Source organism: Tupaia chinensis, unplaced genomic scaffold (genome assembly GCF_000334495.1).
Source record: "Tupaia chinensis unplaced genomic scaffold, TupChi_1.0 Scaffold000424_1, whole genome shotgun sequence".
In the NCBI taxonomy this organism is placed as follows: Eukaryota; Metazoa; Chordata; class Mammalia; order Scandentia; family Tupaiidae; genus Tupaia; species Tupaia belangeri.
Genome location: NW_006159929.1, coordinates 798,593 through 824,989, shown reverse-complemented (window position 1 = coordinate 824,989; position 26,397 = coordinate 798,593). Strand labels below are relative to the sequence as shown.

The following is a 26,397-nucleotide window of genomic DNA, read 5'->3' as shown; positions in this document are numbered from 1 at the left end:
AGATTTGCAATGTGGATAGAATACTTAATGTCTGAAATATCAAAAGCAATAATGCATTTCCTCAGATTCTTTGATACTGTGTATTATGTGTCATGGTCCCCAGAAGGAAGGGTATGCACTTCCTTATGAAAACTTTAAATACGTAAGCAGACTCCACCCCAATGAGCATCTTCATGCATCTAGATGTCTTCCTTTCTGAATTCACAAGGCTGAACTCATTCTTTCAATTCCCACAAAGAGGGCAACCTTAGCTTTATCTCTATATCTGCAAATGATGCTGCCTCACACCCCACTTAGAGATGATTGAAACCTTCTCACCCCTGCTTGTAGGGAACAAGAGGCCATCCCAGAATTGCACAGACTGTGAAGTCATTGGAGATGCTTTTGGCACCTTACGCAATCAGCCATAAGATTTAAAGAACAGAATATTCTACTGTGCAGCCCAAAGCCAGTCCAAGTTAGTCCATCTCCTGGTGTTTGCAGAGATATTGTATTCCGGATACTGCAGTCAGTACAGTGGTCTTTCCAGGCCAGTACGTTACCTTCTGTGCAGTTTATTAGCACCAAAGACAAAGTAGAGAGCTGTGTTGCCATGAGAGTTTATCTCTTGTTTCATTTTGTAATCACCCTACTCCTTATTAATGGTAAACTTGCATTAAGGGCTCCCTGGGCCTACTGTGTACCTACCACTCAGCACATGTAGATTCTTCAATTCTCTTAGAGACACAGTACACTAGTGATTTCTACCCCACTTTTCAGACAAAGAGAATGAGGCTTGGCTGCGTCCGTGTGCCCAAAGCCAGAACTTGAACTGAGGGCAAAGTGCTTAGCCAGCATCAAAATGGCAAACCTGAGACGTAAACACAAACGCGCCTCCTATCTGTGCTCAGAATCTGTCCTCTTCACCACACTAGATTGACTAAAGCAAGCTTAAAAGCTGTAGTAAGTGATCTCAACCTGCACTCTCCAGAATGCCAATCCAACTTTCACTATAGGCCAATTCTTGTTCAGTGCTGATAGAGAACAGAGGAAATGAAAAGAAACATTTCATCCATAGGATCCTTGCTGTCACCGAGCTTCACAAGGACACAGTGGGCTCGGTCACTGGAGTACAATTAATGAAGCACCTACTGCAAAGGAAGCCGAGGGTTCTATGCAAGCCTCTTTTTGTACATAGGTGTCAGCAAGATGTTGTGTGTCAAATTTTTCCTTTTGAATTTAGATGTTCACATCATGATAGGATTTTTTTTCACCCAGAATCTTTTCTTACATTTCATCACATTCTTATGCACATGTAGATTCTTCAATTCTCTTAGAGACACAGTACACTAGTGATTTCTACCCCACTTTTCAGACAAAGAGAATGAGGCTTGGCTGCGTCCGTGTGCCCAAAGCCAGAACTTGAACTGAGGGCAAAGTGCTTAGCCAGCATCAAAATGGCAAACCTGAGACGTAAACACAAACGCGCCTCCTATCTGTGCTCAGAATCTGTCCTCTTCACCACACTAGATTGACTAAAGCAAGCTTAAAAGCTGTAGTAAGTGATCTCAACCTGCACTCTCCAGAATGCCAATCCAACTTTCACTATAGGCCAATTCTTGTTCAGTGCTGATAGAGAACAGAGGAAATGAAAAGAAACATTTCATCCATAGGATCCTTGCTGTCACCGAGCTTCACAAGGACACAGTGGGCTCGGTCACTGGAGTACAATTAATGAAGCACCTACTGCAAAGGAAGCCGAGGGTTCTATGCAAGCCTCTTTTTGTACATAGGTGTCAGCAAGATGTTGTGTGTCAAATTTTTCCTTTTGAATTTAGATGTTCACATCATGATAGGATTTTTTTTTCACCCAGAATCTTTTCTTACATTTCATCACATTCTTATATGAAGGCATTTCAAAATGTAGACTTTACTAACTTTAAAGAGCTAGCTCCTTCAGGCACTAGCAGTGCATGGAGTTTTTCACGGATGCACTTATACATTATTCTGGAGTGTACAGCTCTTCACTCTGTAACTGCATCCTATGATGGACAGGGTATTTTATAAGCTCTGCGTTCCATTGCATGAGGCCAGCTAAAGAAAATCTCTGGTAATTCTGTTGAAAATAAAATGCACATTGACTTTTTTTGTTTTGTTATTTTTGTAAGAGTAAAATAATAAAAGGAACAATAACCAACATGCCTTGAGCCTTCTATACATTACCTCACTTAATTCTCTGAAGAAAAACTATTATAATCATGAGCCCCCTCTTTTAGATGAGGAAATTGAATTCTTAAGAAGGTTTAGTAACTTGCCCCAAGTCAGACAGCTACTAAGTGGCAGTGTTGGGATTTGGACCAAGTTTTGATTGCAGAACTGAGGCATATAAGAACTGCCTTGCAGGAAAGAAGGTTAAAAAAATGTGCAAAATTCAGAATTCTGCCCTTCTAAAATGTTGTATTTAATTGGCTTTGAAAAAGAAATCCATCTAAACTCTATCTCTGACCCTTTTCCCTTGTGATTGCATGAAGTCAGAGGGTTTGTTATGCCAGTGTGAAGAGTTGGCCTAGAGGTAATTAGAAGGTGGCTATGCAGTGGTACTGCCTGTGGCCAGCTGTGCTGTTAGTGCGGACTCCTGCTATCTGATGTTGGAGGAATCTCCTGGTTCCGGGGCAGGACAGTCAGATCTTCACAGATCCTTGCTACTATTCAGTGTTGATTACAGCAATGACACAGGTTTGGGTTTCTTCTGTCAGGCCTTGTTAGAGGTAACAGTGGCTGTTCTTGTGACCACAATTATTTTTCAATAATTATATGCTGAGAGTCCTTCCAGTTTACCTGGGGTCATTTTTCAATAATTATATGCTGAGAGTCCTTCAACTTTACTATATTACTATAGCGATATTGTTCTGTTGGCCATAGCACTTTTCTGGAATGGTTTTCCAGTAGAACAAGATTACACGTTAATTACCACCCTCAGTTTTGATTGTTTTGGTCAGCTAAGGACTTTCTTTAGACTGATGTTAAATATTTATTACCTTAAACACTAGCTTTTCAGATCAAAGAATACTTCTCTTGTATCTATTGTTTAATTTAGTCCCTTAATTTAGAATCCATTAAGTCCAAAGCCTCATGTCAGTCTCTGTGTAAGATATTCCTATACTCTGCTTTTGATCTGCAGAAAATTAAACTTGTTTGTTTCATCCATTTATTAGATCAGAGTGCATTTATCTCTTCTGTCAGTCCAAACACAACTTGGTCAGCTAATCTATTTATACCACTTTGAAATAGGACAGGGTATATTTAGGTTCATACTTTCCTACAGGGAAAGGTTTTTTTTTGGGATAATTTGAATTTGTTTTCTAATTGCAGATTTTCCCCAATTAGGAGATACTAGATATGCATCTTATTCAAACACCCTATATGTTTCTATAAGCAGCAGGCTGGAATCGTGAAGTATGCCCAACTGCTCACGTATTTCTTGTCATTGTTTGGCTAGATCTGATTCTTCCTATAGATCCTAGACATGGAAACTGTTTCCATGTCCATCCATATCAATGTCATAAAGACGGTCAGTTTGCTTCTACATTGGTTACGGGTATCATGTACCATTCCCCACAGTAATATGTGGTGTGTATAAGTGTATGTTTTGTATATCTATAGGGGTCCCATTAATGCTCTGTCATATAATGGAAAATTGGCATAGCAAGAACTTTATTAGACCAGTAACTCTTTGGTGTTACCATCAACAGTGGTTTGAAAAGGGATATGTTATGAGGAGCTTTACTTGAAGTCAGATGCTCATGATGGCAGCTAAACTGCGTCATCATGTAAACTAACACTCTAAAACCTAGATTTGCTTTGATTTCTTCAACTGGGATTATACCAGCCTGGGAATTAAGCAATCGAATGTCATGATGGCATTATTCAACTTCCTGAGATGGGAATCAGGCTGTGGATAAATCTCTGGGAAAAACATTAAACTAGTGGGCCCCCTATAAAATAATAGTATGGTTTGGCTTTCAAGGTTTTATTCAGAACATAACCTCACAAATGTGTCTTCTTTGTTTGTTTTTGTTCACTGAGCAGTATATTAATTAATCCTGGAAACCATCTTAAGATCCAAGAAGGTACTTTAGGATTTTTCATCGCAAGTGATGCCAAAGAAGTTAAAAGGTAAGAGGGTTTTTTCATCTGCCTTCCTTTATGCCCAGCCATAGACATTTGGACCTACTGTGGTGGGCATGCTTCCATATGTACAAGGCTTTAACCCCAAAACTTCTTAACATGCTTGGCATCAAGTAGTGCAAAGTTTCAGGAACAAGAAATTGTGCTTTCATAGCCCCATTTTTACATAGTCAGTTCCACATTTTAAAATGAGAATAATACAATTTTAGTGAGAGGAGGCCTAGTCACCTTTTCCTTCATTTCACAAGGGAGGAAACTGAGGTCTGAAAAGCTGAATGGCTTTCTAGAGTTATTCCTGATTCCTGACGACCTAGAACAACAGAACAGAACAAATGGCTCCTTGCCGAGTGCGCTTTGTGGACTATTATCTAGGAAAATTTCCTTGAGAATTATCAGCTTTCTACTGTAGGGACCAAATGGAGTTTCAAAAGATTTGGATTAATTTCAGAAAAAAATATTAAACTGGCTGTATTTTTGTTAGTGGCTTTCTAGGTAAGTGGCTGAAGTTGTCAGCTTCAATTGTTAAGCCTCCACAGGTACAGCCCAGGATTTTCTTGGCTTCAATGTTTCATGACATTTTTATTAGTATCCGTAAACCTGTTTAAGCAGCCTAGGGAATTGTAGGGCCTTTTGCAGAACAACATGGAGTATTGTTACATTTGATTCTATCCTATGAATTTGGAAAAATTTACGAGCAGAAAATGTGACATAAATGACCAGATGGATCAGTCACGAAGCTCAACAATAATGTTACGTAAAATATTTTAACTATATTTTCAGCTGTAAAGTTCTGTATTTATTTATAGAAGTCTATTGTATTTAATGAATTTCTACTCAAAGCCAGGCCTGTGTTAAATGTGCTATGTTCTTTATTCCTACTCCCCAAGATAACCTTGGAAGGTAAGTCTTCTTAAACACTCAGGGCTTTGGTGTCCTCATCTGCAAAATTGAAATAATTTGTCCAAGCCATGCAGCCAATTAAAAAGTGCCAGAGCCCAGATTGGAATTTGCTCACTCATTTCCTACCAAATTTAATAATACGAACACACTTTCAGAGAGGGTTTACTGCATGTCAGAACTTTTGTAAGTTTTAGGTTTTCTGTATGTGTGAGCTCACTTGAGCAGCCTTACACAGATAGGTAATATTACTACTTCCCCCTTTAATATGAGGAAACTGAAACACAGTTAACTATCTTGCCCAAATTCACACTGCTAGTGAGCAAGAAAGCCAGGATTTAAAGCTAGAAAGTTCGATTCCAGAGACTGTCCTCTTACTGATTTGCTGAGGGGCGAGTCTGACGTGCTGAGCACAGAATGGTGATATGTGACAACTGGTGCTTGTGATTTTCTGTCTCCTCACCCACTCTAGCACATAAGCCATACTAGTTACAAAAGCTTTTAGGATAAAGGGAATGTGAGGTGGAAGAGCATCTTAGTCTGCTTTTTGCTGCTATAACAGAATACCACAGACTAGATAATTTATAATGAATAGAAATTTTATTTGGTTCACCGTTTTGGAGATTGGGAAGTTAAGAGCATGGTGTCGGCATCTAGTGAAGGCTTTTGTGCTCCATCATCCCATGGTGGAAGGCAGCGTGCAAGAGAGAAGAGAGAGCAAGAGAGGATCCACTCCTGAAAGCCTCTTTTTTTTTTCTTTAAGGACATAAAACCCACCCATAAGGGCGGAGCCCTCATGCCCTATTCACCTCTTATAGGCTGTATCTCTTGATATCATTACATTGGTAATTAAATTAAAACATGAGTTTGGGGAAGGACAAAAATTTAAACCATTGTGAGAAGAAGAAAAAAGAAAGTGTCTTTAAACTGAGCTCTCTAATAACTTTAATTGGGAAAAGATTGTCATTACTCACTTGTGGGAGAGAAATAACTCCCTGCCCTGTTTAGAGGACCTCACTATCTATCCCTCAGGGGCATTCTGACAACTGGGTTCAATTGAGAAGGGAAAGGGGCCTGAATGGGCCTGAAGCTGGGCCTGAAGCCATCGCCTCCCCTCCAGGTCCTGTGGAAGAAAAGATTGTGCTCTCATGCAGACAGGGACACAAAAGCTCGAAGCAGCATCTCAGCAGCAGGACATGAGGCTGGGGAGCACAGTGGCTCCATACATCATGTGTGTATACCTCCCAGATAGCAAATAGAACATGAAGCTCCCATTTGTGTAATTCTATTTCCTATTGCATCCCTCACTAATGAATGTCACAAATACCAGGCAGTCCAAAAAACAAATTACCTCCTGTATTAGGGAGTGCAATATGTCTCATTTCAGTGCTTTATGGTATTCACAAATACATGCTGACACAATCAGCTACAACACCAGCCTGTAATTTTCCGTGGTGTGTGATGTGTCAGAGCAAATGCTGTCAGTTAGGGGATTTCAAATAGATGAAGGCTGCAGAAAACCACAGAAAGGACATTGGAGATTTGAATGAAACGAAACAAGTTTTGTAAAAATGGAAAAGTAGATTATGATGATCTGGTATTGAGTCTGTACCCTCTGCTGCAAAAAAGCAACAAAAGAAGTTAATGAATTCTAGGTCATAGGGACACTCTGATGCAGAGTTTTAGAAAATATGCAGTGAAATCAGCCAACTCTAGTCTTAAAAGTCACTTGCGGATAGGCAGTGCTGTGCTTCACCTTTGTTCCTTGCCACTAAGTGTTTTCCTCTTTCAGTCATCTTGGAGCATAGTCTTTTATATACGAGTCACAAAATGGTGGCCCATTGACTCAGTTTAGCTTGAAGATTCTTTGGAGTCACCATTAAAAAATAGTAAATTACAGGGCCAGCAGATAATGTAGCAGTTATGACGCTGGACTCCCACATAGCTGACTGGGGTTCAAGTCCTGGCCCCAGTGGCTTGAAAATAACATCAGGTGCATTTGCATGTGTGCCCAAGATCCTGGGAGGAGAAGGAATTGTGGTATGGCACATGATTTTCAAACCACCAGGTCTGGGAGTCAAACTGTGATCAGCCATGTGGGAGTCCAGCCACCTGGGAGGTGATTTCTCACCTTCCCTCTTATTGACACTGTCTTCTCTCTTATTGACACCATCTTCTCTCTTCCTCCAGCAAGCACATGTGCCCTAGAGCAGAAACCTCTAAAAATATAATATAATATAATATAATATAATATTATAATAAATTAGTTGTAAAGTGAAAAAGAAAGTCATGAACTTTTATATAAAAATCCTTATTATTGATTTCTCCTAAAAAAATGGCAGACCCAAACATTTTATAGCATTCACATATTTATTCATTAATCCATTTATCAAATGTCTATAAGTCACTTAATGTTTAGGAGGTTTTTATACTGGTGCTAGGGAAACAATGGTGAATAATGGAGAGAAGTCATTGCTCTCAGAGGGCTCCTGTTCTAGAGAGGAGAGAATACTGAAAGAATCACTGCAGGATCACTTATTTAGATTAGGAATGAGTAAATGCTGTTCTGAGGAGCGGCACTGAACAGAGACAGAGATGAGAGGAGAGAACCCATCGTGCAAACATCAGATAGAAGAAAACCTATGGTGGAAGTTGGTTGTGCTCAGGGAACCCAGAAACAAAATGTGGCTAGAAAAGTAAAGGAGGATTCCTCTTTTTTCCCACTTTCTACCCTACTGGGATTAAATAATTGGATGCTTATAATTGAGGCTTAAGTAATTGGATAGATGATGACTACATCTTCCTGAGTTGGGGGTACTTAAAGGAGGAGCAAGTTTTGTGTAGTAAGGAGTTAGGAACTCCATTTGGGGTATATTAAGTAGGAGATACTACTAAAAACACATGGGGACATAATTAAGACACTTGGGAGCCAGTAGGTGGCACAGAAGTTAAGGCAACTGGATCCCACATGGCTGATTGCTGGACCTGGTGAATTGAAAAACACACCAGGTACATGTGTGTGTATGTGTGCCCAAAATCCTGAGAGGAAGGTGAAGTAGAAAGGATTGCAGTATGGCTACACCCGGAGGGGCGATTTCTCACTTTTCCTGATCTTTGTTGATCACACGTGCCCTATAACAAAACAAAACAGAAATAGTTGGATATAAGAATCTGGAAAAAGGTGGAGCTGCCAATGTGGATGCTATACCAAAGAGGGTCTTAGCAAGAAACAGATGGCACATGTAAAGGATAAAAAGGAGAGGTTTTTTTTTTTGGGGGGGGGGAGGTTTTTGCTATAGGGCACGTGCGCTCGCTGGAAAGACAGAGAGAGACAGAGAGACAGAAAGTGAGAAATCACTCCCCAGGGGAGCTGGTCACGTTGCAATCCCATCTCTTCCATTTTCCTCTGGGGATCTTGGGCATGCATACACACATGCCCATGTGAGTTTAAGCCACTGGCCCTGGGACTCCAACCATGGTCGACTACATGGGAGTCCAGTGACATAGCTATTAAGCCAACTGCTGATCCCCAAAGGAGAGTTTTTTTGTTTGTTTGTTTGTTTGTTTGTTTTTTTGTAGAGGTTTTTGCTATAGGACACATGTGCTCGCCAGACAGACAGAGAGAGACAGAGAGATAGAAAGTGAGAAATCACCCCCCAGGGCGTATGACCGCACCACAGTCCCCTCTCCTCTATTCTCCTCTTGGGATCTTGGGTACGCATGCACACGCGCCTGGCGTGAGTTTAATCCACTGGGTCTGGGACTTGAACTGCGGTTGACTACATGGGAGTCCAGCGACATAGCCATTACACTAACTGCTGGTACCCTGAAAAGGAGAGTTTTACGAAGGGATTACATCAAACTGTAGGCAGTAAATTAAGAACAAACAACTAGGGATAGTAAAGCTCCCCAGAGATAGCAACAGAGAAGAGCTGTGTTAGCTGGAGATCTTCAGGACCAAAGGGAGAGAGGGCTATCAGAGGCTGGAGAAGCTGTAGTGTAGGAATGGCTGCCAGCAGGAGCGTTATCCTTAAGTAGAGAAGTGTCACCACTACCGTGTCATGACACAGAAGAGTCAGGGGAATGAATGAGGGCAGGCCTTGAAGGACCTAGAGCTGGTTGTCTTGATATGTGAGGCAAGGTCAGCAGCTAAAGGTCACTTGAGGAAGGGGTAGGGTGAGTGAGAGAGGAAGTAGTAAGAAGAGCAGAGAGCTGTTCTGGGAGTGGGAAAGTAAGCACCAGGAGAATGGAGTAGATCCCAAGGGATGTGGAAAAGGCCCTGGAATCTGGGGCCTTTAATTTAAAGTGAAATCAGTGTGTTTCCTTTTCCCACCAACACTCTGTGCTCAGGTCGCTGGTATGCAGGAAGGTAGGAGCTTTGCCAAGAAGGGATGGCAGAGAGAGACAGGTGGGAAAGAGAATGGTGCTGACAAAGAAATATCCCATAGCAAAAATCAGCCAGAGCTTAGATATTCTGTCTTCTCCAGGTGGGTAGGCATGTCTACAGGTCACAATGGACATTCCTGACCTTTGCCTCATTTTACTCATTAACCTCCCTTGTCTGACTCTGGAAGACACCATGTTAAATGAAGTAAAACCAGGCACAGGAAGATAGCCACCACATGTTCTCACATGGACAAGTGTGCACCTAGGGACCAGCAGATGGTGTATGGTTATGTTACTGGATCCCACGTAATGGACCATGGTTCAAGTCCTGGACCAGGTGGCTTAAAAATCATGCCAGGCGTGTGCATTTGTGTGCCCAAAATCCCGAGAGGAGAATGGAGGAGAAGGGATTTCAGTGTGGCCATTCTCCCGGGGAATGATTTTTCGCTTTCTGTCTCTCTGACTCCGTCTCTCTGGCAAGCCCACGTGCCCTATAGCAAAAATCTCTAAAAACAAAAACAAAAACAAACAAGCGTGTATGTAGAATCTAAAAGAGCCAAACTCACAGATGCAGAGATTTGAGTTGTGATATCCAGGGACTAGGGGTGAAAGAAAAATGTTGGCCAAAGGGTATAAAATTTCAGTTAGACAGAGGGATTTATTTAGTAGATCCATTGAACGACGTGGTGACTATAGTTAACAAGGTATTGTATACTTGAAAATTAGTAAGAAGAGTAGATTTTAAGAATCCTCACCATAAAAGGAAAACAAGTATATGAGGCAATGTTTGTTAATTAGCTTGATTTAGCCATTCCATAATGTACACACATTTCAAAACATGCTGTACACCACAAATATACAAAAGTTCTTGACAATTAAAAATGCAACATTTAAAAAGGAACCCAGCTTTAATTCATGAAGTAATCAGACCATATTTTTTTCAACAGTCTTTTTGGAATTATGATTTCATGATCTCTTTAGAGGTTCCAGTGCTGGACAGTGTGGATGTGGATCCTGGCTTTTCCACTCTTAGCTGTGTGACCTTGGGCAGGTCACTTCGTCTCTCAGTGCTTCAGTTGCCTAACCTGTAACGTAGAGATAGTAATTATACCTCTTTCACATGGTTGTTTGAGAATCAAATTGGTAATGCAGATAAGATTCCTAGAATAGTGACTGGACTTATAGTCTGCACTCCATAAATGCTAACTATTATTATTATTACCATTATCATAATTTTATGTAGGAGATTCAAATGGCAGGGAAAATGCCCAGCGGTAGTAGGAGCAATGCTACATTTCCAACTGGGTGCTTTCTGTTTTCCTGTTGTTCCTGTTTCAAGGCAGACCATCATGGTTAGGTTTTAACCACATTACCATGTAGAGCAAATAGTCAGCTACCTTTTCTTCTCATTTTTATCTTGCTTTGCAACATGAATAGCAGCTGACCTTTAAGGAAATATTAGAGAAGCTGCTAGTATAGAAGATAATCTGGACTTGGAGTTAGAAGTCCAAGGGCGGCCAGGCCTCCAGCATGAGATGACTTTGGGAAGGTCATGACAACCTCCACAATTTACTGATGAGGACACTGTATTCCAGAGATTTTGGCTGCGAGATCTCAAAGATCTCTTCCAGATCCCAAAGTCCCGAAGTTAGAAACATTGGTGTTTAACTGACGCCAATCATAAATGCAAGTCCTGTTTAAAAAAAAAAAAGAAACATAAAAAGAAATTGAGGAATTACATGGTCAAGAATTGTGTTTATTTCTTTAGCCCTCATCAAAGAAAGACCAGATTTATCCCTGACTTTTCATTTCATGTTGGGAGTGGTGAAGGCGCTAAGACGGATTTTGTTGGTTCCTGAATCCAAGAGGTTACAAGATTGTTCCAATGAATTTATCACCTCTCTACTACAGAGATCCCGTGCCGTTCTTCTAGGCACTGTGATTTTAAATGATCGTATTTTGTCTCATCCAGACTATCCTGACACGGTCAATAGACTTTGCAAGCACATATTGGCACTTAGGACAAATTAGGGACTTTTCTTAGTTACTTCTTCCAAGTCTCTTTCTTCTATCACTCCATCCCCTCAGTGGTCTCTGCTCACCCCTTTGCCATGGTCATCTGAGCTTTGTTCCATAATGAGAAGAAAACCTTCATTTATTACATGTTCTCAGTGCTGGATGACATGGGAGTTGGTCCAGCTAGCTTTGGAGTAAAATGGTCCAAGCAATCCCAGAACGAGCTTAACAGAGAAAGCTCAATTCATTGCTTTTGTTTTTCCATCCACCCTCCTCTTCAACTCTCAATCACTATAACTAACAAGAAAAGGTGCTTTCAAAGTGACAGGGTTAATGTTTTTATTTGACCGAGGGGCATCATACTTGTGTTCCCTTTAATATCCATTTGACCAGACTCTGGGGATTTGGGAGTTTTATTTAACTTCATCACCAAGGGCCCAGGGCTGACTGCCTACGTGTTGTGACAAGCAGCCTCGAATGCTGTTTTCGAAAATGAAAAAAAGATGAGCCAGTTGACCCAGCGTATCACATCAGCAGCCTTTTTCCTAGATCTTTCTCAAATGGAAGTTTATGAAAAGAAGCACTAACTCACATCACAGAATCCTGTGTTTGAAATAAATGGTCTTGCAACAAACATTTCCGTCTGCAAACGTCTAAACCTTTCAAAAGATTAAAGGAAATTAGTGCTGGCGTGTTTCATTAATTTGGCACCACCGCAGAGGAAATGTGGTACTCATTTCATTTGGGTGGATTATGAAATGTGTCAGTTTTTCCATTCTCTTTCTCCAGGGCATTTTTTTACTGCAAGGCCTGTCATGATGACATCACAGATCCCAAAAGAATAAAAAAATGCGGCTGCAAACGGCGTAAGTAGTGTTTTTTTCCCCCCTCCCTTCCCTCTCTCCTTCCTATTCCCCCAATTCGTTTTCCTTCCCCTTTTCTTGTTAGAGAAACACTAAACATCAAGAGTTTTCTAGAGTATGTTTATGTTTCACTCAGCAGTTTAAAGGGACATGAAATAAATATGTGTCCTCATTTTGCTAGAGTAGAGGATGCACCATTATCACCAACACCTAGGAGTGGAAGCTAGTATATAATTCCCACTTCTTGACTTTATCAGGGAACCCAGTTAGATGAGTGCAGTCTCCCACAGTCAAGGATGTTGTACAAAAGGGAAGACAGCTAAGGCCACAGAGGTGAGACTATTTTTGTGTAGTGATTTCCAGTGGGGAGAAGCCGCCAGTGTAAAGATGGCCATATTAGGGGTGAGAGTAAAACAGTTTGAGAACTAGGTCTCCAAAATAGGAGCTTCCTAATTTTCCATTTGAGTTTTCTGCAGGTACCAAAGGCCTTCAGGTACCAAACTCTGTACCGAAGGCCAGAGTTTTCAGTTACGATACCTTCAGACTGCCCTAAGAAAATAATATTGCCACTACCAATGGGTTCAATTGTTATTGTCCCAAAGACGCACCCTAAGTACCATTGCTCTTTTGTGGTAAACTAGATTGGGCTAAGTAGATTCTGGAATATTGTGTCTCAAGACTCTGTTAAGCATCTTGTCAGTGGGGCCTCTTGAGAAAGATAAAGCAAGTCAGGAACATTGTATTATGAGCTCCATGACATAAAGTAGCCTTTGCCTTGTGAAGATTGTGCCTTTTGCAGTAATTATACTGCATTGCCTAATAGAAATTGTTCTCAACCTTAGAGAAAATAAAAATAATGATGCCTTCTTTCCTATGTGATTTAGTGTTTTAAGAGCTCCTTATGATCATTGCTTTGATCCTCATCATAACTCTGTGTAATTGGCAGGAGGTGTTATTACAAAAAGAAGAAGGTAAGCTTCCAAGTTACCTTCCAAGTTACCTGAGAGGATGAGGCTGCTGACAGTCATACAGCCAACATACAGGGATCCTGGATCACCCAAAGGCCTCTCCTAATACTGTTCTCTGAGTTTCCAAATCTATTTTGTAAGAGGAGTGATCTTGTGTTCGATAAGTAATGGCAGATCACCCCACAGAATATTTTTTCACAAGCAGAAACTAGACCAAAGAGCACTGCTCTTGGGATATACCAATAGAGCAAGAATCTTTTTCATTATACTCAGAAAGGGGGACACTGTTAATGTACAATGAGTAGGATATCAATGTTCTTTCGTTGGAACACAAAGAAGTTACCGAATCTCTGGGGCAAATACCTATGGGTACTCTCTTGGTTTTGAAAACATTCTGTGGAAGTTCTTTCCATCTGGTTCCCAAGTTTGAGGCAGCTTAGACTCATTGTTTTACTTGCCCCCTTCCACTGACAACACTATGGTCCTTAACCCCAGAACTCTTGCCACATAGTGTATTCACTGATTACCTCAGAATAAGAACTTTCTACTTTATGAGACCCAAGAACGCCTCAGTTCTGGACAACTTACTCAGGAAAGCATCTAAGAGACTATAAAACACAGAATAAACCTCCCTCCTCGTCCAATCCCCCAGACTCCATAACTCAAAAGGCTCTTACCAACAGTTATGCTTGGCTGGCTTAGTGGACTAGGCCTCTCCTAGACTATTGCCATCAGAAGGAACACAACATTCCAAGGGTTCAGGTAAATAAGAAAATGACAAGTATAAGAGGATAAACTCTTTTGTGAGGGAACTTTTACAGTGAAAGGGTTGGGAAAGGCAAGAAGTGTTGAGGTCCGTGATCCATGACAGAGTATTTTCTGAGCCTCTTTTCGTGGTGGTATCAATGAAATGGCAAGCCTGGTTCACTTAATGATTTGTCATTCACATATTTTTGTGTACTATCTTCATGCAAGGTGCTATTGTTGGTGCCAGAGATGGAGAGATGAATGAAAAATGTCTCTGTCCTCCTGAAACCTTCACTGTAGTGGATGGAGGCAAACCATAATCATGGTCACAACTAAGTCAATATAGAGAGGGCCTAGTGCTAAGAGAGGAAAGCTTGCCTGAGAGTGTGAGTAATCTTATAGTGATGCTACTTTATACCTTGTAAAGTCAGGAGGACCTCAGCTGGGAGCTGATGTTGAAGATGAGACCCAGTCCAGGTAGAGAGAAGAGCAAAGGCAGAGGCAGAGGCCAAGAGACAAGAATCACTCTGTAGTGTTTGAAGATGGGAGGGAAAAGGCCAATGAAACCAATGACATTGCTGGAGAGAGTGGTATGAAATGAGACCGGAGAGGAAGGCCAGGGCCATGGTAAGAAATGTGGGTTTAATCTTGTAGTGAGCAACCACTGGTAGATCTTAAGTGAAGGAATAACGTCCTCAATTCTAGTTGAAAAGATCTCTCTAATGGCTGGATAGAGAACAGAACCAAAAGGCAAGAGTGGAAGTGGAAGGATGAAGAGAGAACTTCCTTAATTCTTGCTCTGATACTGGAATGCCCCTCACAGGACACTATAGTAGAAAACAGAAGCCAATTTTCAGACTCTAGAAATAAGGATTTGACCTCTAAGGTATTTTTTTTTTTTCGGGTAAGCCAATAGCAGTGGACTTTAGCTTCATCTTGAAGGGAGAGGCACATAATTGTTAGAAAATAATTTTATTATCATCATTTCTCTTAAAGTTGGTTGAACTGGTGAAGCTTCTAATCTCACATGATACAAGGTACAGACTGCTGCAAAAGGACTATTTCTAAGCCAAGTCAGTGTTACAAGGATTTTGCCCCTTCTTTCTGCATTCTCCCACCCCCACTGCCTTTGGCTCTTCATCTCACAAAGGCCCTCAGTTAAGAGGTTAATATTTGATGACAATCAAAATTGTCCGAATATTCTTTGTAATTAAAAAGCCAAAGCACAGAGGGCAGACTGCAGATGTGAGGAGCGGGGAGGGAAGGGTCATTAGAATAAAATAAATTATTGAACATAAACCTCCCATGCAGGTCAGACAAGTGAGGAAATTGTGCATCAGTTACAAAAAAAGCTTTCAGAAGTAGCTAGGATTGTTATTAATGCATTGGAAGGCTCCCATGCCATTGGATGGACGTTGTCCCATGTCTTTATAACATGGAGAAGACAGGTGACCCACATAGTCATTTGTCCAACCTGTTAGTCCAGATATCAGTAATTCATCCTGGAATGATACATCTCCTTGAGGACAGAGCTAATGACAGTCTTTGTCCACAGCTTCCTAACCCTCTATCCTAACCCAATCTTTCCCATTTCAACCCCGTCCCTACCTCCCAACTCACTTCCATTCAGTAACTTTCAACATTTTATGTCATGTGGAGAAATACCGAGTGTGGACATTCCATTTCTGGAAATCTTGTGGTAGTATAGATTAACTTTTACATTTCTCTCCATTTTTTCATAGCTCTGCATCAAGGAAGAGAGTTAATTCAACTGTCTGGCCAAGGAGCAAGCCTTCAGTCAACTGTTTAACTATTTTCTTTTTCTGTATAACAAAACTGATCTAATGATTTACATTCCCCCCCCAGCCTCTAAAAGTTTGCCAAAGGGTGGAGTCCTAGGGAACAAGTCATGTCTAGATTGATGTGTTTAAAGGAATTTTCTTTAACTTCTAATCATTGACATATCTTTGATTTATTTTTTTTCTCTTTGCTGCCTTGGAATACGGCCCCTACTCTATTTTAACTGCACACTGGTAGTGATATATTGTGAGTAAAACGGGTTCCCAGCAGCCCGGAGTCCAGTTCCCCCTGTCTTTCTTTAGAAGGGATACTTCTTTTATTTTCTGTACAATTTCAGTTTCTTTTTTACTTTTGATATTTATGTTGCATGTAGCAGTGACATCATTCCCTAATTCCTTCATCCCCCAAATCAGTCTACAGAGTAGCCTGGAGCTAGAGAGTCTACAAGGAGCCCACTCTCTGTTCATCTTCCCTACCCCATCAGCCTCTGGTCAGCTTCAGGCACTGTCTTATTTTTCCATTTGAAAATAAGACCTTGACAACAGTGTGTTTCTCTTGAAGGCCTTGTCTCAGGACTTTTAAGGGGCACTGATTAGGCTGAGGTAATTACCACTGTAGCTCTGGATGCCTCATCAATTGTGGGTCATTGTCATGCTGGCTTTTAATTAATTATACTTGGTCTCCTCTGCTATTGAGCTTGAATTTCTTTCCTGAAGGAAACACATATGCTACATATATATTCCTGTGTTGTGATATATATATGATATGTACTGATACTTTATATGTAAAAATGTATATATTTTTATATATATGTGTAGAGGTAGTCCATAGAGAGAATAATGTGTTTATTACAGTGTCTATGTCTCTCTGTACAAAAAAAGTGCTTGCTAGAGAATTCACTGGAAACCTAACTTTGGCAGTGTAAGTATCTAAACTGATTTCCTGGAGACAAGTATTTTCACAGTGGTAATTATTTCCTACAGTCTATGAGGTTACCTTGCTTTAAAATAGTTTTTCTTTTAGTCAATATCCAGGAGGATATATCCAGTTCCTCTATGATCTTTAGTCAGACATCTTGGAAGATCCATTTCCTTGTTTAAGGTAGAAAAGATGACTCAAGGAGAACCTTCTATTTTAGTAAGGAGCTAAATAGAAGTCTGAACAAGTCATTGGAAGTTTCTGAGCCTCTACCTTACTCAAGAAGTAAGACCCTCTTTCAGCTAACAAGATATGGCCTTTGAGGAAGAGCTTTTAAGGCCAGTATTTTGGTTTGTGACTTAGAGCAATGTTGCTCTCAGTGATACCAGCAGTAAGCATCAGGTCTTGACTTGCATATATAAGACCACTGAAAATGATATCCAACCTGTAGACCACTTCGGTCTGATGGCTCTGGAATTTGGAGAAGATATTTCAGCACTCAGTCATCTCAAATTTCTTTGGAGCAGAAGAGGCAAGTTAATCATCCGATTTTGGCCATCTTCAGTATTTAGAGGGTAAAGAAAGCGCAACTCAAAACCAAAACAAAATAATGACCTTCTTCAACTCAATGCACAATTCTACCAACATTGACCCTGTGGCTCCCTTTATCTGCAGAACACGTTAAAGGATGGCTTTAGGGCATGAGCTACTTTCATACCTGCAGAACTGCCTGCTATATCTAGTGATCCTGCAGAATCAGAGGGAAAATGTGATGTCAATCAACAAACAAATTAGAAGTGCCAAATTCTTTTGCTTTCCCTAGGCAGAATAAACTGGGTTGGTGTCTGCGCTGTTGACATTAACTAGCTGTTTCCTTCCCCTCTTTACATTCTTCAAAAATCACGGAGAGGGCCTTTCTTCTTCCTCCAGGTTATGGAGGAATTTTACTAAGTGAAGACATCATTCTTCATTTATAGGACTTGAAAGAATGTCCGCTGATTCCTAGTACCACATTAAATGAACACCTCTAATTTAAACCTCAGTGGACTTTTTCCTTTATGGACATTTTAATTTACATTTGTAGTTGTTGCTGAGAACTTGAAGAGCAGCTCCAGGGTTTATGCTTGAAAATAATCCTTCCTTCCTTCGATTGATTTTAGAAGTGAGGTCACAATCTGAAAAGTGTCTATGAATTGAATGGCAGGATTGTTTTTTCTTTCCACCAGTCTTCCCTTGAATTTGCTCCATTTGAAACCTAAAATATTTTCCCTCTAGCAGTTGGAAAACTGGGCCTCACAGTCCAGCACTGTTTTTCATGCCCCTTCCAATCCACCCTGGAAATTAAGATTCTGCAATTGGAAATTGGCTGACAATTTGGTTGCTGATGTAGGAGGCAGATGGTGCTGAGGATAGGATGGAATCCAACTCTCCCTTCCATTCCAGGCTTGGCTTAGAAGGGCTAAGCAGCAGAGAACCTGTGTCTGACAGCTGATTGTCAGTTTGACTAGAGGAAAGAGCAGTAACTGAGCTCTGTCTGCAGCAGCTGCTTTCTTACAGATTTCCTTTCTCATGAGCATGACCTTGGAAAGTAGAGCAAAAGTTGTCCAAGAGCACATCTGAGCAACCTTTCCATTTTAAACACTCAAGAGTAAACAGATAGCTTTGATGATGTCCATTAGGGAAATACTTTGATTTTGTCTCTATAAATAGTACTAGGAAGTCATAATGGAGATATTGGATGAACCACTTCATTGTGGTGAAGAAAATCACATAAAAGCCTTTTCTCTGATTGTAAAACTGCTAGGACAGAGTTCTTTGGAGGAAGGTGAGACCTGGTGTCTAATTCTTGGCAACCACATCATCTCTTTGAATCTGTGGCACTGGTCCAAGAACAAGAACCTTATGATGTGGGCCAAAGAGAAAACGGAGTCCCCAGACCCTTATATTTCTGCTTTTCCAGAGCTAAGTCAGCCTATGAGGGCAATTAATTGAGTGTAAAGTTCCAGGAACTCTGAGACTGAATAAGTAACTACAGTATTCACACCTACTGGAGAAACACTTTTGTCTGTTCCTGTCTCAGGAAGCGGCTGCTTTGGGGAGCGCCAGTCAGCTGATGCAGAAGTAGTCCTACTCTGCTGTCCTTGGCTACAGAGCCAAGTACTTGCAAGTTACCACTTGGACCACCAAGGATCATCTCTTAGGACCTCTCGACCTTTCATCCCCATTGCTCCTATGCACCTGCTGTGGATTGCAAGAAGCCAGTGAATTGAAATGGCACGATAGACATTTCAATTCTTAGAGACAGCAAGACACTCTTTGCTCCTTTCATAGAAAGGCCAGCTATTTCAGGTTGCCTGCTCTTCCACGCCAATCCACTAGATGTCCTCATAGATCCACTTTGTGTCACCATTGAAATTCTGGGGAAAACCTTTCCTAAGGATTGGCCTTTGGGAAGGGAGCATTGAGTAACAATATGAGAAAGAATATCAGCAAACACCTAAGAAGAGAGGACATTGTGTGGCCAAGGAATAGATAAGAAACATCTATTTTAAATAAATGTTGACACTTTCAAAGCTGCTGTTTGAAACCTTGGGAGTTTTAAGTGGAACTCTGATACCTGAAATTAACCTTCTAACCTAAGGAAACAATTATTGAAAACTTAAGGATTAGAAAGTCAGAGAGAAAGAGTTGAGAGGTGAGGGATAGTGATTTCCAAATTAGGAGGTCTTTAACGTAAGTTTGATATAATTTTATTTTACAAGTTGTGTGTGTAATTTTACACAGAGAGTAGAATCTCTTGGAACATCTACCATCAGGGAAGCAAAGCTCATCAGGTTTTAGTCAAAGAGCTTGTTCATGATTTGTATAATGTCCCAGAGGAAGCCTCTTTCTTGCTGATGCACCCACTCTTCAAGCCTGTTGGATCACTCTACCAGATGGGAGGTCAGAATTGGCTTCACCATCTAAGAAAGTGGACCCAGAAAGATGTAGGTGAAGAGCCTTGACAGGTGGTCATTGAAAATGGACTATTCTGGAAGTAGAGAAAAAGGGCCACCTTCCCAATTGGTGGCATCTTGATCTAGACACTGTGACTCCGGAAGGTTTGTCAATGTGTGGGGTTTAATCATTTTTAACTGTTTCAGTCTTGTCTTTGAGCCTTTCATCGATCATTCTTAACGATTTTTGGTTTTTGTGTGGTGGTGGTATTTGTTTGTCTTTTGAGATTTCTATTTTGCATTTGGTGTGAGTGTTAAAATGACTAGGAGGGAATGACGAGTAATAGCATGTTTTCTTTTTCTATGCATATGCTGCTTTGGAATGTGACTGCTTATAATTAACAGTTAATCTTCTTATAGCAAATGGTTTTTTGCTGCTTCGATTACCAGTTTCAGCCTGTTCCTGCATGCTAACAATATGAATTTTAGAACAATGCATGGTCTCCAGAACAGCCAACAATAACAGTTGCAAACAGTCCCTGAGAGCCACTGGTCTGACATTATCTTTCCTCTTAAACTCTTATCAAGTAAGAGGTTTAAATCATCAATTATGATGGGCTTACCTTTGACAAAATATTTTCAAAAGTCATCCCATCCACATCATCCCTCCTTCAACTCCTTCAAGACAATGTGTGTGTGTGTGTGTATACACACACACACATAAACTTTCTTTCTCCATAAATGTGTCAGATTCTATTATTGTATATGAACCCAAAATGGCAGTGTGGAAATGAAAACCAGGGACTGTTGCTAATGAGAAGCATAGCATTTCAGAGTTTGATGGGCTTCTCCTCTGCTACAGCATTTGATTAAAAATTTTTTTCAAAACAATTTATCTACAGCAAAACCAAAAAAAAAAATCCTTGTTTCCTTTCTTTGTATAAATATCAAATCAATATTTTCAGTAAAAGAAATGAGAAAGAAAAAGGAGTGGATCCCAAGTTGCAGCCCAGGTCTGGATGCATTTGAAATACATTTATTTTCATGTATTCAGTTGACTTTTTTCCCTTGCTTGGCTTGACTTCAGTCTCTGCTGTTTGTTTGGAATGTCTGGACATTCATGCCATGCCTTCGAAATTCTTCTGATTTAAATGCTATAGTGGAACTTTTTTTTTTCCCCCTTTCTTTTTTTTTTTTTTTTTTCAGTAAAAGCTAAGCTCAAAGGAATGATGTATCATGCTTTGAACAGGGCTGGGGCTGCATGATAATCTGAACAACTGACTAGCTAGGATGCTAAAAGAACATGTCACTAAAATTGTGAGCCAAGTTTACAGGAATGGAGTTGCTGCTGAAGAGATCTCTCATTCATCTCCCCCAGTGCCTGTTCTTCACAATCATAACGTTACCCTTGCTTGACAAATATACTGTATGGCAAGTCATAAAGGTCTTAGAACAGGACTTGACCCATTTGAGAGATTTAAACCCCTCTTCCTGGTGACTGTAACATTCAAAGAGGGCAAAACCACAAGCTATATTTTAAAATAAGAGTGCAACCATTCTCTACAAAGAAAAAGAAAAGAAGAGAAAAATGGTTTTCAAAATGGAAGGTGTGGGCACAGGGAATAACACCTCTCTGGTTCAGGTTTACTATTTGGCTGTGATGTTTGGAATAAATATGAATTCTTCTCCCACCCTCTGAGAGAAGCAGGCAGCTCATGCTAAGTGATAAACAAACATGTTTGCTTGTTGTAGCATCAAAAGAGGTACAAAAACTTCTCTTGTTGTACTGAAATATAAATTGACTTGAAGGGCAAAGGTGGAAAGCACTTGGAAACTACTACAGTGACATCCAGCAAGTTTTGTAGATTAGCACTTGGGATGGATGCCCAGGCAGGGCAGAACCCGTGACACTAGCTTTAGAAGGGCTCTCAGGGCTATGTACAAATGCTCAGTAAGATATTTCATGTGGGATCTGTTCTCTTTTTTGTGTTTTACAATTTTTAATCCATCATGGCCAGCCAATACGTTCTTTATAAGAGAAGAAAGTATAGTTAACCAATAGCCTGATTACTTTCTGAATTTTTGGTGGGTGGGTAGAGAAAGGCAGATGCGATTTTCAGATTCTCTTAGCTTTAAGCAGAAAATACACCCATGAGTAACTAAATGCATTCCAATAGACCAACATCTCATATGCTTTTGGTGATTTCTTATTTGTGAACTGCCTTTAATGTCAAATACGCAGCATTAGCCTTGAGTAGCTGCATTTCTTATATGGACAGATTTGGATATTTGTTCTGTCAAGAGTAAATTTAAATTCCTGTAGCCATCATGTAAACTCACTCTTGGGAAGTTCAGCAAAGACATCCTCAGATTCTATATTAACACGTAATCGTTTCACATCTAATTTGATGAAAGCTTGTCCCAAGGTCTGCCTAATGCCCAGAAATAGATGGAAATTAGAAAGCCTACATACTAGATATTTTTTGCATCTTGCAAAAACCATTTATTGTACCAAGTAAGCAGTTAATTTCATTGATTGGCAGTATGTCTATTTTGTCCTCCTGTATTAATTGTGCCAGGGGAAAAATGTTGGTTCCATTTTTTGCTGTGTATAATTCGTTTCTTCTCATCCAAGAACATGATTGTATCCAGCCATGCCCTTCTCCCGTGGTCACTGCTTCTTTACCTAGGGGAGAAAAATAATACACGACAGCCCTGGGGGACGATAAAGGCAATTTATATTTTCGCTGTTTTTTTGATGTACAACCAAACTGTTACCAACAATCACTCTGCATTTTTTTTTTTTCTGGGTCAAGACTGTTACTGTGAACTAAGACCTGTGTTAAATCCCTTCAGCTCCCTTCCAGCTGCCTTGCTGTGTGTGACCTTGCCATTAACTACCGCTCTCCTCTCCTCCCATCCAACCCATGGTTATAGCCAAGATGTCCATCTACAAGAGAATGAGACGGGCATGTTGTTTTGATTGCGGACGTTCTGAGCGTGACTGCTCGTGCATGTCAGGCCGTGTGCGTGGTAACACGGACACCCTTGAGAGAGCCTTCCCACTTTCTTCTGTCTCTGTTAATGATTGCTCCACCAGTTTCCGTGCCTGTAAGTTTAACCTCGACACATGCAGTTCTGTGTCTGTGCTGTCTGTGGTATCATCCCTGTCTCGTGTTGTGCCCTGTGGTTCTGTGAGTCAATCGGGCTAATGTTTTCTTCCCAACGTGATCTCTTTTGTGGTGATATGTTGCCCCAGCTGCCTGTGTCTCTGTGTACGTGACCAGGAAGGCCTCCCTTCTGATTTCGTTAATTCTTTGTGCTTCTTGCGATAAACGCAGGACTGTGATATTACAACCCAGTGATATTCTTCCTCTTAGTCCTTTAAATAACTATCTGTGGAAATTAAAGAGGCAGTATATCAAATACTATATTATGACAGAATTTGTGGAAACATGTACCTTCATATTTTGGGAATGGTGATAAACTGGATTGGATCAAATTGAATTGAAGGGAAGAAGGAAAAGAGTGTATCAAAACATGCCAGCCCTAGCATTACATTGCTTTCAAAGAGCTTAGTCTCCAAAATACTGTACAACAGATTGTAGATGCAGATGAATGTATGCTTTCTTTGTTTTGTTTTGTTTTTGTTTTTGTTTATTTGTTCCTTTTTTCTTAATTGTGTCTCTCTAACCTGTATCTCATTCCTCCAGTGCCAGATTTTGTCCTGTGTTCTGGAAAAAATGCATTGTACATCTGCCAGCCTGCAAAGGCTGGTGGATTCTGAAGTTTGCCCTTGGAAAGACAACTTAGTCAAAGGACGGGTCTATTCATATTTTTAGTTTTCCCAGCAGTATAGCCACCTATTTAAATAAGGTCTCTTATAGCAACCATGATCCAAAAAGGCAACAAAAAATGTGAGTCAAGAACCTTCAGGATTTCCTTGAGTCCATAGCTCAGGCGTTGAGGTCAGTCTGTTTTGTTGCCCTCAGACTCAGAGAGGTTAAAGATTCTGGCAGGTCATGCAGTTGGTAGGTGACAAGGCTGAAATGTGCCAGATTCCCAAGACTGCCCTTATCCTTGCCTACACCATGGACTTTGCTGTTTTACTGGTGAGGTTTATAGGTGATGTTATATGAAGTTTGAGATGGTGGGATGTGGTCTTCACCCCTGTGTAGGAGAGGTGTGGTTCTGCTCTGGGACGTGGATGTCCTGCAAATATGACTGTAGCTTTGTGCTCACATTTCAGCTAGTATGGGAGATAGGAGGCAGCCATACTTTCTGTGCTTACTTTCTTCCCTCTTCAAAGCATCAGTACTTTGTGAGTAACCATTTTGCCATCTGTCCTCTCCCTTCTAAGTGGCCAGAGCTGGTTGAACTAAACTTTCACTGCAGAGGTTAGTTCATACAACAAGGAGAAAGGAGAGCACTTAACTTTCGGCCATTTATTCCTATGGGAAATAAACATGCTTGATTTACCTGCACTGGTATGGCAGGTGGTTCTAACATCTTATATGACTGAGATTCACAGAACTTCTAGGGCTGAGGGAACCCTAACATCACTGAGTACAGGGGAGCATTGGGCATGTCAGAAGCTGTTGTTTGAACCTGCAGTTCAGGTCTGAGACAAGATCAGTGCATCAAGCTATATTAAAAGCATTTGGAAAAGTTTGATATAGCACCAGAGAATCATCCTCCCTGATTCATAATTCACTATTCCTCCAGAGCAATGTCAAGGGGCAAGATTCATTTAAAAACAGTATGTAAAATAGGTTGCTTTGAGAGGTATTTTAGACTGCCCCAACCATATTGCGCTAAAATCCCGGAAAGGAAGTTTCCTTTAAAATCTTTCTCACAGTGTAAATCCTCATCCCTTTATTTTCTTGAGAGTTCTCTCTACTTCATATGTCACTATTGAATGACCAAGATTATAGCCACACGAAGAGCTTATCTGTCTACGATGTGCAGCAAAACATCAGGGTAAAAGACCAAAGCTGGGAGGAAGAGCAAAGGAGCGAGTCGTGATGGCATGACTGGGCCATATCTTCTTGAGATTGGCAGTGTTGGATGTAACCACCTTGGTTATGTTACCTGTCTGCCTGATGTGCAATGTCTATTCCCAGGTAACTACTAGATCCTAAATCCTTCTTCAGAGATTCTCTGGTGAAAAGAGAACCCTCTGGCTGTTAGCTAGGGGTCCATAGTCATGTCTTGATGCTGACCATTAACAGTCACAGCAAATTCTGACTCCTGTTTGGAACTCATGATGTTAATGTGTGTAATGTCCATTTTACCAAAGAGAAACCATAATTAGAGAGATTTCTCAGCTCTGCAATTTAATCCAGGCATTGATGAAGGCAAGGAGAAGAAAAACTTGGGGTGGTATTGTACTGTCCTTTCAGAAACATTCTGTGCATGATACATCTGTCTTCCCCACACCAACTAAACTCAGCCTCACTGTGGAAAACATGGAGCTTTGGGCTTTATGGTGAAGCTGTAACTGCTATTGACAGCTCAGGGGGTGGTTTGCCTTCTCTGTTTCATCCGTCTTCCCGCCATCATCACTCCATCAAATGAAAGCAGATTTCATCTGTCCCTGTGTGAGACCACTCACCTTTGACCATTAATAATAAGTTAGAAAAATTCATTCCAATTTGAGCCCCTTCCTGCACCCACACAAGCCCTTCTTCTCCAATTAAAAAAATGTCTTGCTACACGGCATTCCACTGGCAGGGCTCCAGCAGCAGTCCCTGGGCATCTATGGCTGGTGCTGGGGTTGGGTGGTGCCCGGTTGACAGAGTGAGTTGACTCAAAGAGCAGTGGTGAGAGTGGGCTTTTCATTAAATATGAGCAGATGTGAAATGTAGAGGGTTTGACAATTAGAAATGGCAGGAGAAGGGCCCTTGAATCAAAGTGAGGTCAGATGGGCGGATCAGATTACTTCTCTTACATTCTTTAGTTGTTCTGAAAATCATTTTGAATTAGTGTCAGCAGAACCATGATGGGTTTTGCCCTTTGTCTTTTATGCTAGGGCTGTATTGTTTCCCAAGACACTCATTAAAGGTCATTATACTATTATGGAGCTTGCTTTGGTCGCAGATTCCCAGTTGAGCCAGTGTGCTTTGGAGACTGCCTAATTCATTTCTCTCTTGCCTTTCGTCTCCCTCTCTACTATTCTTTTTTTTTTTTTCTTATAAGGGGAAAGATTTCCGTTTTCAAGGGACATTAAATTGAAACACAAAGTCCCATTATGTGTTTTCTGAAGTGGGAAGAGAAGTAGCAGTTCCCAGAGGAGTGGTAATATATTAAAAGTGTTCACACAGTTTTAAAAACCTGCCTTCTCACAGCAGGGGCTGCCTGCTTGGCGGCATGCACCTCTTTGGAGGTGTGGCCCGTTACTATGGCTCAGTTGTGGTTAAGTCACATACTATTACTACAATCGTCTCCTTCTGTTGAACTCATGTGGAGATGTAAGGCCAGACAGTGTTGACAAAAAGAACTTCAGAGAGGAAACACCAGTTTGGAAAAGACAAAAAAATTGTATCAGAAAAGTAAGGCAAGTAGTGACCAGTAAGGACGCATCACAAAAGTGTTTTAGTGTTTGGCAAGACTGAACTGTCCGTATGTTCGGTTAAAATCGGTGCACTTAGTATTATTTTCTGATAATCCTGATGTTGTTTCCACTTCAGATGATCCTGG

General features: G+C 40.8%; 1 protein-coding gene across 6 annotated transcripts in view; it reads left to right on the top strand.

The window, feature by feature from the left end:
• Positions 1-26,397, top strand: part of KCNMA1 (potassium calcium-activated channel subfamily M alpha 1) — an 818,234-nt gene that overhangs the window by 664,006 nt on the left and 127,831 nt on the right. For all 6 annotated transcript variants that reach the window (XM_027774363.1, XM_027774362.1, XM_006154895.3 and 3 more), the window contains exons 17-18: positions 4,069-4,155; positions 12,256-12,332. In XM_027774363.1, coding sequence (XP_027630164.1) covers positions 4,069-4,155; positions 12,256-12,332 — 164 coding nt within the window. The remainder of the gene's footprint in view (positions 1-4,068; positions 4,156-12,255; positions 12,333-26,397) is intronic.